This window comes from Brienomyrus brachyistius, unplaced genomic scaffold (assembly GCF_023856365.1).
Source record: "Brienomyrus brachyistius isolate T26 unplaced genomic scaffold, BBRACH_0.4 scaffold100, whole genome shotgun sequence".
Classification (NCBI taxonomy): domain Eukaryota; kingdom Metazoa; phylum Chordata; class Actinopteri; order Osteoglossiformes; family Mormyridae; genus Brienomyrus; species Brienomyrus brachyistius.
In genome coordinates, this window is record NW_026042375.1 from 88,950 (window position 1) to 102,139 (window position 13,190).

General features: G+C 45.2%; 2 protein-coding genes across 9 annotated transcripts in view; both read left to right on the forward strand.

The window, feature by feature from the left end:
- The window catches only part of LOC125727505 (death-inducer obliterator 1-like), a 31,790-nt gene extending 24,785 nt beyond the window's left edge, over window positions 1–7,005 (forward strand). For all 8 annotated transcript variants that reach the window (XM_049004282.1, XM_049004285.1, XM_049004284.1 and 5 more), the window contains 4 exons: window positions 29–182; window positions 379–468; window positions 584–779; window positions 2,843–7,005. In XM_049004282.1, the coding sequence (XP_048860239.1) occupies window positions 29–182; window positions 379–468; window positions 584–779; window positions 2,843–6,360 (3,958 nt within the window). In that variant the 3' untranslated portion in view covers window positions 6,361–7,005. The remainder of the gene's footprint in view (window positions 1–28; window positions 183–378; window positions 469–583; window positions 780–2,842) is intronic.
- Window positions 7,006–8,117: 1,112 nt separating this feature from the next.
- Window positions 8,118–12,863, forward strand: LOC125727516 (transcription factor-like 5 protein). The gene is given in 7 exon segments (XM_049004312.1): window positions 8,118–8,865; window positions 8,867–9,236; window positions 9,313–9,451; window positions 9,931–10,066; window positions 10,185–10,389; window positions 10,748–10,889; window positions 11,047–12,863. Coding segments are annotated over 7 exon segments (1,353 nt in total). The 5' UTR covers window positions 8,118–8,627; the 3' UTR covers window positions 11,170–12,863.
- The last annotated feature ends 327 nt before the right edge of the window (window positions 12,864–13,190 follow it).

Sequence of the window (13,190 nt, forward strand, 5' to 3'; positions counted from 1 at the left end):
TTCTGATCCAAACTGTGTTGTATTGCAGCTTGACGGAATCGCACTCCTCACCGGAGAGCGAAACTGCCGTCTTCCTGTCCCAGCAAGAGATGATGTGGAAGGGTTTCATCAACATGCATACCGTAGCAAAGTTTGTTACCAAAGCCTACCTGGTCTCTGGGTCTTTCGAGTACCTGAAGGAGGTTAGATCCTAGTCAACATACTGCCCCTTTTTGCCCAGCCTCGGTATTTTCCTTATAAATGAGGGTTTGTAAATAACCGGGATGACACTTTTTTTTTTTTATGTAATTCCAAGTGTATGCACATTAAACAAAGTAGAACCTTTTGGTTGCGTTCCATCAATTGATAACTCGCTGGTGATGTGTCAATCCTGTTCAGGATTTGCCTGATACTATCCACATTGGCGGTCGAATCTCCCCCCACACTGTGTGGGACTACGTGGGAAAACTGAAGACTTCCTTATCTAAGGTAACTTGAGCATGAGTTTTCTGTGTATTGCGGTCGTGTACCACTTACTGTTCTCAGTAAGATGCTCTAGAAATCGGCTAACTTAATTTTATAATGCCACTACCCCGTCCCCCAGGAGCTGTGCCTGATCCGCTTCCACCCAGCGACGGAGGAGGAGGAGGTGGCCTATGTCTCCCTCTTCTCTTATTTCAGCAGTCGGCGCCGCTTTGGTGTGGTGGCCAACAACAACCGCCGTATCAAGGACCTGTACCTCATCCCACTTAGTGCGAAGGACCCCCTCCCGTCCAAACTCTTGCCCTTTGATGGGCCAGGTAAGCATCACCATGGAGATGTGCCAGAGGCCTCTACACCATCTTTCTGATGCCTCTGGAATTTGTTTCCAGTGTAATCTAGGGAAAAGTGGAAAATACAATTGGGTTATGGTGTGTGTTCCTCTATATCATGCGCGGTGATTCAGATACGATGGTAAGTATGGTGAGTTATGGTAACATCAAACTGGTGGCCTCAGCTGGTGTCTCCTAATAAATGAGAGCTTGTTTCTAAATGCCTTGGTCTTGTTAGATGTTAAGGGGTGCCTACATGCTTTTACTTGCCCCCACTGGTACATCCCATTGAGTTAATCTGTATGGCTTGTTTTCTCACTCTGTATATTTCCCTGTATCACTCTCCCTTTCTTAAATAAAGAGTGTTATACATTCACAGGCTGTTGCAGTGTTGCAATGTGTCACTTTCAGAGGTCGGTCTCTTAGGGTCACTTCCCGTATGACACATAACAAAGCAAGGTGGGAGGATGTGGGGCCCTCTGGCTGCTGTGTTGACCGCACAGTACGCAAGAATATAACCCTCAGCTTGTTTGGGCTCTGGAAATGCGTAAAAGCAGATATTTCGCCCTCTCGGCGACGTCTATCTCACCATCTGAACTGGCAAAACGCAGTGGGTCGTGAAGCTTGTTGAATTGAGATAAAACCACACATACAGCCAAAATTGCTGGCATTGTCTGCCCTTCCTGGCTGGACTCTGACACTCTGGTCCAGGTTTACTGCCCTACGGGACTTGTTGGGGACCTGTGGTAAGTTCAGCTTGGGAAGCGAGTGAGACGTTACATATGACGCACATAGAGGACAATTGCGAAGCCATGGATTCTTCCAGTTACAGCAGGAGAAGGAGGAATTTTCCTGGAGGCCCAGTGGGATTTGCTGTCTTGACAGAAACGCCACACTTTTAAGTAACTCTAGCCCACATAATTGCTTTTGCCTGGCAGACACTTTCATACTAGGTGATTTTATGTATATAGTTTAACCATTTATAGTTTTACTGAATACTTACACAATTCTAAACTAATTAAGTACCATCAACTAGAAGAACGTCAGGAGCACTGCCTCAGGGACACTTCTGGTCCAGTTGCCATGCAACCATCTACTGACCAGTCTTGTAACATAACAGTACCATATCTATGTTCAACGGAAGACCTGTTAATCTGCCAGAATGCAAAAAATGTAAACAGATTATCTGGGGAAGTGTGCACACACATATATGTAACTATTTTAAATCAGCTATGTATATTTTAAAGCTCTGCATTTTTTTTTGTATCAAATCAAAGCATATGCACCGTCATAAGAATCTAAACTAGTACACAAGTACTTTCAAAGTGCAGAAATTACTGCATAACATGACTTGGTGTGTTCATAAATGCTTTAAGAGCTATCTCTGACCAGTCACCTGGCCTTCAGCTGCTTGGAGCTTCTGCTGTGGCTTTGGACATTGACAAGAAGTTTATGGACTGCTGAACTTTGGATTCCTACAGCTGGCTCAAGACTCTGAAAGGAGCTGTGCTGCTTTTACAGGCTGCTGTTCACACAACAAAAGATCCACAGGAAAGGCTGCAATAAAGTCTTTGCTCGCTTATTGAGGGTTGCTTCATTTATTGTTGATTGTAGTACTGATGGATGGTTATGCCTCTCATGACATTTAAAAAAAATTAATGTAAATCATCTGTATTGATTTCAGTTTATCCTCTAATAGAAATTTCCACTGTAGTTGTAACAATCACTGTACCCCTTCATTGTTGGTACAGACATGAAAATTCAAAACTTTTCAAATAGTTAAAGGGGAAAGGCCTCAAGATCAGTCTTTCTTTTGGTTGTAATGATTTTTCAATGTGAAATTGAATTATCTACATGTGAAATTTGTGTTGTTTTTGTTTTAAGCCAAATTTGCAGTCGGTTGAAACAAGCTCTTATTTATGAGACCAGTGTCCGTATGCATATATGTTTAATGTATATTTCCTGGGTTGCCATATTAGGTATTTTTCTTCACAATATATGTTTCTGAAGTTATAACTGAAATTCATGCCTATTTCTGTGCTGTCATGTAGGCCTGGAACCAGCTCGTCCCAATCTTCTTCTTGGCCTAGTTATTTGCCAGAAAGAGAAGAAGCGCACAGGCATACCTCTGGAAAGTGAAGACAAGCGAGCCAAAATTCAGACCCGAGACCCTGATGACACGGGCCTTCCCAAGCCACCTCCTCTTCCCAAGAGTGATGTCAAACCAGAAAAGGTTCAGCGGATTAACCCAGAGATACCTATGAGCACAACTCCTCCAGGTTCTCCTCCTCCCCTTAGCTCTTCTGAGTCGTCTTCAGGTGTTCTTCCAGCTCCATCCATGCTCTCTCTCATTTCCACTGCCAAGCCCCCAGTCTCTGTTCCCTCTGGTAAAGATTCACCATCTTCTACATCCACCACTGATGTTACCACCACTCCCCTCCAAACCATCCTGAAGACCCTATTTGGCAAGAAGAAACAAGACACTGATGTCTCTCTTTCTCCTTCAGAGCAGAGGTCTGTTGATGTTACAGTGCCTCCAGCCCCATTACTTGATCCAATTGTTCAGCAATTTGGACAGATATACCCAAAAGAGGTGGAGGAAGATGAGGATGACCGCCCATATGATCCAGAGGAAGAGTATGACCCAGAAAAGGGCTATGGCACAAAGACATCGACTGCTCCAGATAACGTTTTTGTAGCCACTAAAGTACCTGAGCCCACATCTGCTGAGGTTGATGATGTAGCTTATGATCCAGAAGATGAAACAATCTTTGATGAAGTAAAAGGTGGTGTTGGTGACCTCCCTGGAGAGTCAAAGGCAAAAACCTCAGCTGAGTGCAGCAGCACTGCTCTTGGTGGTGGCACTTCTACACTGACTGAACAACAGAAAATGCTAGAAGAGCTGAACATGCAAATTGAAGAGCAGAAACGCCAGCTGGAAGAACAGGAAGAATCCATTCGTCAACAGAGGGCAACAGCTGGGGTTTCCCACTTAATTCCTGATACCCTGATGCCCCAGCCCTCTAAATCATTGTTAGCAAACAGTCAGTTGCTACAGCTTGGCAAAAAGGTGGATGAAATGGCTGCAAAGACTTCAGCTGCACCAGTCATAAATCAGAGAAGAGACCCACGACAAAGTAGGGACCCCCGGCAGGCTGCAGCTAATCGTAGATTAACGAGCGACGCAACGGAAAAGGAAACTTCCACTGAAGTTCCCACTACAGAAATAGCTTCAACACAGCCAGACTCTTCCCAACCAGAAACAATACAGGTGCCAGCAGAAACACAACCTGAGCTGGTGCCTTTCTTGGAAGCTGAGAACACGGAAATATCTATCCCCCTACTGGGAGAGAAAATAGAACCTGAAATGGACGACAACACATTTGTTGAGCTGCCTGAAAAAAACAGCCAAGATAACTCCAAGCCAGAAATTGAAAGTAACCCTTATACTACTTGGCCAAATTCTGCAAGCATTTTGAAAGCTAAAGAGCTAAACCTTGAACCGCCCCAAGATTTACCTGCACTAGAGTCATCTCAGACTTCATATTACAGTGGATCCATGAATGCAGCGCCCTCAGGTCCTTTCCCTGGGATCTCCCAGGACATGGCACAGAGTAACTCATCTCTAGTGGATGTTCAGACTCCTCATATGCCACATATGGGTATTATAAACCCTGAGTTTGGGAGCTCTCAGGAAATTCCACCTCATATACCTTTCCAACATCCACCTGGGCCTCCCCCAATGCAGGTGCCTCCTCCATTGCAAGGTGAGGGTGACCAGTCTCAGTACCGAGATCCATCCCAATACGCCCCACCAGGTCCTTATCCACCATATCAAAATCAGTGGGGGGGCTCTCAACAGCAGTTTGAGGGACCTCGAGGACCACCACCCCAGCCTATGATGGGACCAAGAGGTCCTCCTCCATTCCAGCCCCTTAGTCAAAGGGGACCACCACCTCAGATATTTGATAATTCTATGAACTCTATACCCCCCCAGCACATGGGACCGAGGGGCCCACCTCCATCGCAGTTCGAGGGTCATTGTCCTCCCCCCCCTTCATTTGATGGGCAAAATGGTTCTCTCCAGCCTAGATTTAATAGACCCCCACCACCATTCAATTTTCCAGGACCCAGAGGCCCCCCACCACCATTTTCTGGGCCACCACCTGTCCACTTTGACAATAGAACTCCCCCACCTGCTCACTTTCCTGGCCCAAGAGGCCCACCCCCTCCTCATCAGTTTGGAGAACATGTTCCTCAAAAGCCACTACTGGATACACCAAGAGGTCCCGATGAGCAGCCATATGATAACAGTGGTAATACGTATCAGCAGAGTATCGAACCACACCAGGGTGAAACACCACCACTGATATATAGAGAGAACCAGACGTTGGCACAGGCGCCCCCATTCCGGGGTCCCCCACACAACCAATTTGATGGCCGGAGAGGTCCATCTGCTGATATGGGGGGACAACGTTATCCACCCCCGAACCGATTCAGTGGACCAGGAGCCCCTACTCATCTTCACAACCAGAGAATGCCTTCACCTCCTCATAGAGGCTCTTTTGAGGACCCAAGGGGCCCTCATCCTCCTGAGTTTCAAGGTCCAAGAGGACCTCCAGCAGTGCCGTTTGCAGGGCCCCGAGTTCCCCCACCTGGTCATTTTCCAGAGAGCAGAGGAGGACAGCCGCGATTCCGTTTTGAAGGTCCCCATCACCCACCAGAAATACGGCCTCTGCGTCATTCTGGGCCGCTACTCCCTACTCCTCCTGAAGGACCCATTCAGTTGCCAAACCGAGTAGGCCACAGCCCTGATTCCCACCGGGAGGACCACTGGAGGCATTCTCCTGAGATGAGGAGACGCAGTAGCAGAGAGGACTCCGAGCAGCGCAACAATGGGGACAGGGCAGGCAGATTTGAAGGCACACACCGTGATAGGGAGGGTGCCCAAGGGCCCACACGGGTCTCAGAGGAAAGGCAAAGGGAGGTATCTGAGGACAGGAGAAGGGATCGGGACAGCGGTCATTCTGCTAGACAATGGGACAGGAACTCTGGAAAACCCTGGAGCCGAGAACGGGACTGGGACAGGAGCAGAGAGAGAGACTGGGATAGAGACCGGGAGAGAGACCGTAGCAGAGGAAGAGAAGCAGATAGGCACAGAGAGGGAGACAGCGATAAGAGGAGGGACAGGGACCGCGACAGAGACCGAGACAGAGAAAGGGAACGAGGTAGGGATAGAGACTCTGACAGGAGAGACCATGACCGTGACAGAGGAAGAAACCGTGACCGGGATCGTGACAGAGACCGAGACAGAGAGAGAGATCGAGACCGCGACAGGGACAGCAGGGATAGACGCCGTGACCGATCAAGGAGCAGAGACCGAGGAAAAGATAGAGACAGAGATCGTGGAAGAGACAGAGATCGGGATCGGGATAGAGAAAGAGACCGAGACAGAAAAGAGAGGAGTAAGAGCAAAGAAAAGGGGAAAGAAAACAAATCTGAAACCCCAAAGGAAAGTGAAAAAACTTCAGAAACAGAGACTGCTGCTAGCAAAAATGCAACATCCTGATTTCTTTCTTTTCTGGACTTCATGCTGACATCTAATTGTCATTCTTTCATTAGATGACCATATTAAAGGTGTTCCTTGGACTGACTTAAATGTAAATACAAGGAAAAGAGACTTGATATGGGTGGAGAGTACTACTTAACGGTGCTACTGTAGTTTGTATTAAATTTTGATAATTCTTTCCTCCATATTTTATCAGTTGTACCATCTGAAGTTGTATTTCAAAGTCATTTGAGTTCAGTGTGTGTGTCAGGCAAATTTTGTGATACCATGCTATCTTGTATTTGAGTATACTGTTCCCTCTTTCAGGAGTGGGGACTTTTTTTAAAAAAAAAAAGACTTACGTGCATAACTAATTACATGGAACACCACAAAAATGTAAATATTTATGTATAATTATGTATATAGGTATGTTTTTTTAATCACGTTTTCTAAGTAGAAAATCATAAGCCATATAGTTTGAATGGATACATGAAAACTCAGATGACAGTGTGAGGATTCCAGTTTGCAGTCCGTGTACGTGCTTGTATGTTAAATAATTTTAGTACACAGCGGTTGTAGCTCTACAGTAATGCTCATCACCGGCAGTTGTGTTTGAAGCCGGTCCTGTTTTGTTTAAAAATAACCAATTAAACCTCTAAATCTCTATTCTCTTGTCTTATTGTCCCATTTACACTTGCTTTTTCTGCATTACTTTTGTCAGTTCTAGGTTTGGGTTAAAATAATAACATGTTTCGTTATTTTATCTTTTTTAACTAATGCGGGGTTCCCAGCTTTGGTCAGTGAAATTTCACTTCGTCTGCACACGCATTTCTTTGTAACAGTTTGCAAACCCAACAGACTATACTAAGTCAAAGTACTACGCTTTTGATGTAGCTAATTTTGGTATTGTGATGGAATAATATAGATTTGCCGGAAGATTTCTTGCTTGAGAGTCTCAAAGCATTATTGTCACGCAAGATGTGTGAAAGTTGGTACCTTGCCAAGTACTGTGTTTTAATTTCGAAAAATTGTTATCCGCAATATCAGAAATGTCGTAAGACTGACAGATTTGCCGCAGAAGTACTTCTTGTCTATAATGTTTTACAGTAAATGCATGGCTTTAGTAAATATGATGGTCTTTGGCGGAACACGCCAAATACCTTCATAAACATTTATATTTCATCCCTACGAACATTGATTTCAAATCGTTATCCTTTGTCATAATTACGGTCGTAGCTTGGTGCCACTACAGAGGATTTATTTTAGCGCCAATTAGATTTCCGCATCCACGCTGACAGTAACCGATCTCTGTGTAAGACATTACTTTTTTATTTTAAGTTAACGATATCAGTACGGTCAGTTCATAGCTGTATTACAATGACAAATTAACTAATTAATCGAAAATTGCAATTAAACATTACACCGTCGAAGGAAAAATAGATGAGTAATGAATGAACGTTCTTGCTTGTTTGATCCGCAACGGGAAACCCTACATTATGAAACATGGGAACTACGATATACGTGTTTGTGTAGGGGATTTAAAGAGCTGCAATAGAAACCCCTTTATTTTGGATCAATAGGCAAGTAGTTTAACTTTGTTCAGTGTTCATACAGCATTTCAAACAGCACACCCGCTGCTCCGGGTCCCCCACCTCAGTGAGCGGAAATTGTGCAGAGAAAAGGAGGCGTCAACGTCACCGCAATGAGCTTGCGGCTCACTGGCCGGCTGTAGCTGGCTTGCCGATAATGACCAATCATCTTCTTTTCTCATTAATCTTTTTGGAAACGTTCATTCTACTTCCCAGTGCCATCATATTTATGCATTAAAATATTTCTTCGTAGAAAAGGCTGCGTTATTTTAATGTACTTAAGGTTTTACGCTTGTAATGCACCGCGTAAGCTCTGCCGGGCATCTGGTTCTGACCATCCTTCTTTTGTCAGTCTACGGAAGAACGATAATGCGCTTTGGCGCTGCAGACTGTCAGCAGGGACTTTACTGTGATTCCCGGCGACGCTCGCGGCGCTGCCTCGCGACTCCGCGAGGACGTCTCTGACTAGAGCGCGAAACGTTGAGCGCCGCGCGGACGCTAGTCTCTCAACCCTCACGTTTTTATTACTATCGTTTTATCTGTACTTAAAAGTATTTGCGTATTAGTTCAGCCAATCATATTTTAACATAATATTAAATTTGACACAGACGATCTGTCAGCTAAGACGTTGGTTTCTTAACTTCGGTTCATTTTCTTTTTATTTGTGTTACAGCTGGCAAGCCTCGAATTAAAGCCGTAATGTCTTCATCGAGTGACGCGCACCCAGCTTCCTCGGCTTCGGGGGAGTGCTGCTCGGCCTCAGCTGAGGTGACTTTAGGACCCGCCGTTAACGGCCATGGTCTGGCCGACTTTAGTCTGGTGGAGATGACCGAGGTGGAGTACACACACCTCCAGCACATCATTTACTCACACATGGAGGCGGCAGAGCAGAGTGAACCGGGGGACGCGGGTCTGGACATAGACTGTGCCGTCTCCTGTCCGGCTGTCCACGCAGTGCAGCCCGGTACCCCCCACCTCTATTGAAGGTGATCATGCAGCGGCTCAAACGCTGTGCCCGGCAGCACCTCGCAGCGGGCGCACGCCATCCCCCCACGGGCACAACCCGGACTTTCCGGAAATCATAACGATCCCTGCTGGCGATCCGGCCAATGAGAGGACCCCAAATGGCAGCGGAGTGGTCCCTGAGCCTATCTTAGCTAGGGCCCAGGGTAGAAGCGTGGTGGCCAGAGGGGCTCCAGGGGTGCCGTCCGAGACCCGCCCCAGCCCCACGGCCCGGGTGTGTCTGGAGAAGCGCTTCGAGATGCCGCACATGCAGGCCTCTCATGAGCAGGGGACAACGCTGAGCAGGTGAGGCAGACCCAGCGCCGGTCTGAGTTGCCGGTATTAACAGCCTGGCATCTGAGGTCCCTTGTCCCTGTTTCAGCTTCCTGTCTATGCTGCACCATCCCTCAGAGCTTCTGGGAGGTACTGCGGCCTCCGAGCCGATCAAGTGCCTTAAGATGGGCCAGGGGAGACTGCCCCCCCCCGGGGCCACGGAGGGATCCTTATCGTCACACGGCCAGGTGGGCAAACTGGGGAGAGGTGGTTGTATTAAAAGGCCTGAAGAGAGCTGGTTGTGTGAACTGCTTGTACTTATTATACACACAGAGAGATGTGCAGGGATTCAGCATATAAAAGCTTCAGGACACTGATCTAGACTCAATAGGGCACACTGTGAACTGTCCAGATAGATCAATGTTTCCCAATCCAGTTCTCATGGATCTTCAGACCAGGGGTGGCCAGTCTTATCCGCAAAGGGCCGGTGTGTATGCTCCAGACAGTCCACATTTTTTCTCCCTCCCAGCTCCCAGCCAATCAAGAACACCAAGTGCCTGGTACAGGTGTGCTGGGAGCTGGGAGGGAACAGAAACGTGGGCTGTCTGGAAGTCCCCAAGGACACTGAGATGGTGGACAAGCATTTGGTCACTTGTAAATCACTGCAGTGCCTGAACAAAAGCTGAAGCTGGGTGGGACCTGTAGCCTCATTTTCCATGTACCTCAGAGTCTGACAGCCGTGCGCCACACAGTGGGTCCTGCCAAGTATCCCAGGAACTTCAGCTTCCAGCAGGACTCGCAGCCCCCGAAGGTGGGATTTTGCAAGTCTGTTGCTGGATCTGAAGTTTGGGTTAAGCTGGAGGGTGAGTGTTCTTTAATATTTATTGTTATGTTTATTTGTTCTGTTAAATATCGTGTATTGAATTTCCCAAAGCCATGTACATCCCTGCATGCATTTAGACTTTCCCTTGTGTCTTGCAGCAGACAAGGCTCCGCACAAGCCAGCACTGCCCGTGAGGCGTGCTCGGGCAAACTTGCGTCCAGGGTGCCTCGAGCGTCACACCCTAAGTGATATCCAGAATGCAGTCAGGGCGGAAGATGGGGCAACCGGCATTCGCAAGGCCAGTGTGACGGGAGAGAGCTTGCAGCGAAGAGAGAAGCACAACAGCATGGAGCGAGACCGTCGGTAAGGGCTGTCCTATCTGAGCACTTCTCAACCAGCTGGGCATTTGATTGCTGGGGTTTGGTGGTATTTATAACTCAGGAGGGGCTCTGTCTTGTGTCTTTTGCTAAATTAGCAGAATAACGAACTATGTTCAAGTCACTTTAATTGAACAACTCACTATTCAGCAATTAAACTTTCAAGTCTAATAAGAAATTAATATTATGCAACACTAGCATACACCATTTATACAGTATGATACTTATTAAGGATGGGTACATACCTGGCATAGTTTTTCTGGTGTTTTAAACTGTGACTAAGTTAAAATGTTTACAGATAATGTATTTATACTCTTTCTCCTCTTTCTTTGCTGCTGCTGCAGTCGGAGGATTCGAATTTGCTGCGATGAGCTGAACAAGCTCGTACCCTTCTGCAGCTTTGACACAGACAAGGCCACCACATTGCAGTGGACCACTGCCTTCCTCAAGTATCTCAAGGAGATCTACGGTGACAGCCTCAAGCAGGTATGTGGCCCCTGGGGCAAATCACACCTGCAGATATTTGGGACTTGGGTGCCAGGGTATGGAGAAAAAAATAGCCAACACTTGTGAAAATCTGTTTTAAATGTGCCTGATCTTTTTTCTGTTTTCTGTTTTTTCTGATCTTGTCTTCTCCTTACAGGAGTTTCAAAACGTCTTTTGTGGCCAAACCGGAAAGCGCATAAAGCTGGGCCGTGTGTCTGACCCGGCAGTGCCATATAGTGATCCCAGCAGCCCACATGCCATTCCAGACAAGCAGAATTGAGTCCCTAGTTCACACATCTGGGTAATATGCAATGAGCCTGTACAGCTTATATGTACATAGTCAATCGCCCCTGTTATTGCCATCAGTATTGTTTACGTCACTAACATTGAAACAGTAGCAGGTTTAAAACATGTCTGTTCATCCTTCATTTGCATTCTTGGCAAAGGTTTTTCCAAACTGTTGCTCTGTCTCTAAATGTTTTGTATTGAGGGCCATTTTTATTGCATATTCTTATGAGCAATACAGAAGGGGTAGTCTGTGTACCATTAAAAAATGTCATTGTACCCCAGAGGGTACTCTAGATTTGCATATTTTCTCTCCACACAAAAACTCTTTGTCATATTTTTTGTGTGTTATCCTAGTAAAACAGTGTAACACAGATCACTGGATCCAAAAGAGGTCAGACTTGAATTAAACATTTTAAGTTGCTTTATAGTAACATTCCTGTAATTAAACACACACACTTCAGAATTGAGCAGAAAATGAACATCGACAAATTGTTTAATGAATAATCACCAAAAGGTGGCACTGTTACTCTATGATAGTGTAGTACTTGATAATAGTAAGTTGTAATTTATTTCTGTTTTAATTCTTTTTAAGTAACAGTTACTTGTAACATGAAAACGAACAGTTTGTTAAAAGCTTAAAAATCGCTAACAAGTAAATAGTATTTCCTGCTCTGTATTTCTCAAGCAAGACTATGTTGCATAGAATGAAGTGTGCTCAAATGAGGTGAGTAACCTGTCATTATTGTGAAGCTTTTTCCTTTCTTTTTGGAATGGAAAAGGCACTGTCTGGGTGTCCTTTTGTGGCAATTAAATGTTTCAGAAATGTTTATTAGATTTATAAGGGAAGTGAGTTATTACTGAAAAGCGTTTTTAATTCTTAAAACAAAGTATACTACTTCTTCATACATGTCAGTTGTACTGCACCAATTCTTGTTAGTCTTTAAAGCATGTGCAAATATTGTAATTGTTTTATTTCCAAGTCAGTATATTAAATTACCTTTACTTAAAACTTTACTTTCATTTTCAGAATACTGTGAAAAGGCTAAGACCATGCAGTCTTCTCTGCATGACTTTCCATGCTGTTTTCATTCTGTGCCTCTTCTGACAAAGCATCTCCAACTAGTTTGGTTTTCCCTTTAGTTACTAGCTTTAAAATTCAGGACATGGTCTGATCTGTATAATTTTGTCACCTACAGCCACATAATAGCCTTTGTCTTACAATGCAGTTGACAGTGATGCCATCTCCCCATGAACACTGTCACTTCCCAGCTGTTCACCTAAAGTATTGTAACTCTCTAAACCTTCCCTTTTAAGGGGAGATGATACTCTGTATAATCATTAATCTTCCTTAAGCGCTCAGCATCTTAAGTCACAATTTTTTACATGTTGTATCTGTTGCATCTTTATATAAATGTACACTGCTAGTGAAATTTTTTTGCAACCACTGAGATTTTCTATATTTGCATGTTACTCAATATTTACTAAAATACACTCACTATTCTTTGCTAACAAATAACAACCATGTTCACCATTTGAGTACCTTTATTAGCAAGAAAATGTCTTGTTTTTGATTCATCAATGTAACCACCTCTAACAGTTATAACAGCAGAGAAAACTGAGACAAGGGACAATAAATACTGCTCTGTTTCATAGGACAAATCAGTTGACTAGTGCATTCAAAGTTAAAGGACAGCCGAGTATTTGACTATGCTATCTCCTGGGTATGACGTTAAACTGCATCCAGCCAGCAAGGGTCAATCCATATAGCAGGGAGAGACTTTGCACTCCAGCCACCATAAAAACACTTTACTGTACAACAGTAAACAGGCACGATACCCTTCTTCTATCCTTGGAAGTAGCTCTACTGCAGCCGCCCACAGGAAAGCTGCACGAAGGGGATGGGGAAAGTATTCAGGAGCCTCTTCCCATGGAGGGAGAACCTCTCCTTCCCAGTTGATGTTTGGGTTTGCCAGGGGTGTGTTCTTGTTTCTACTCTGTTCAATGCTTGTATGT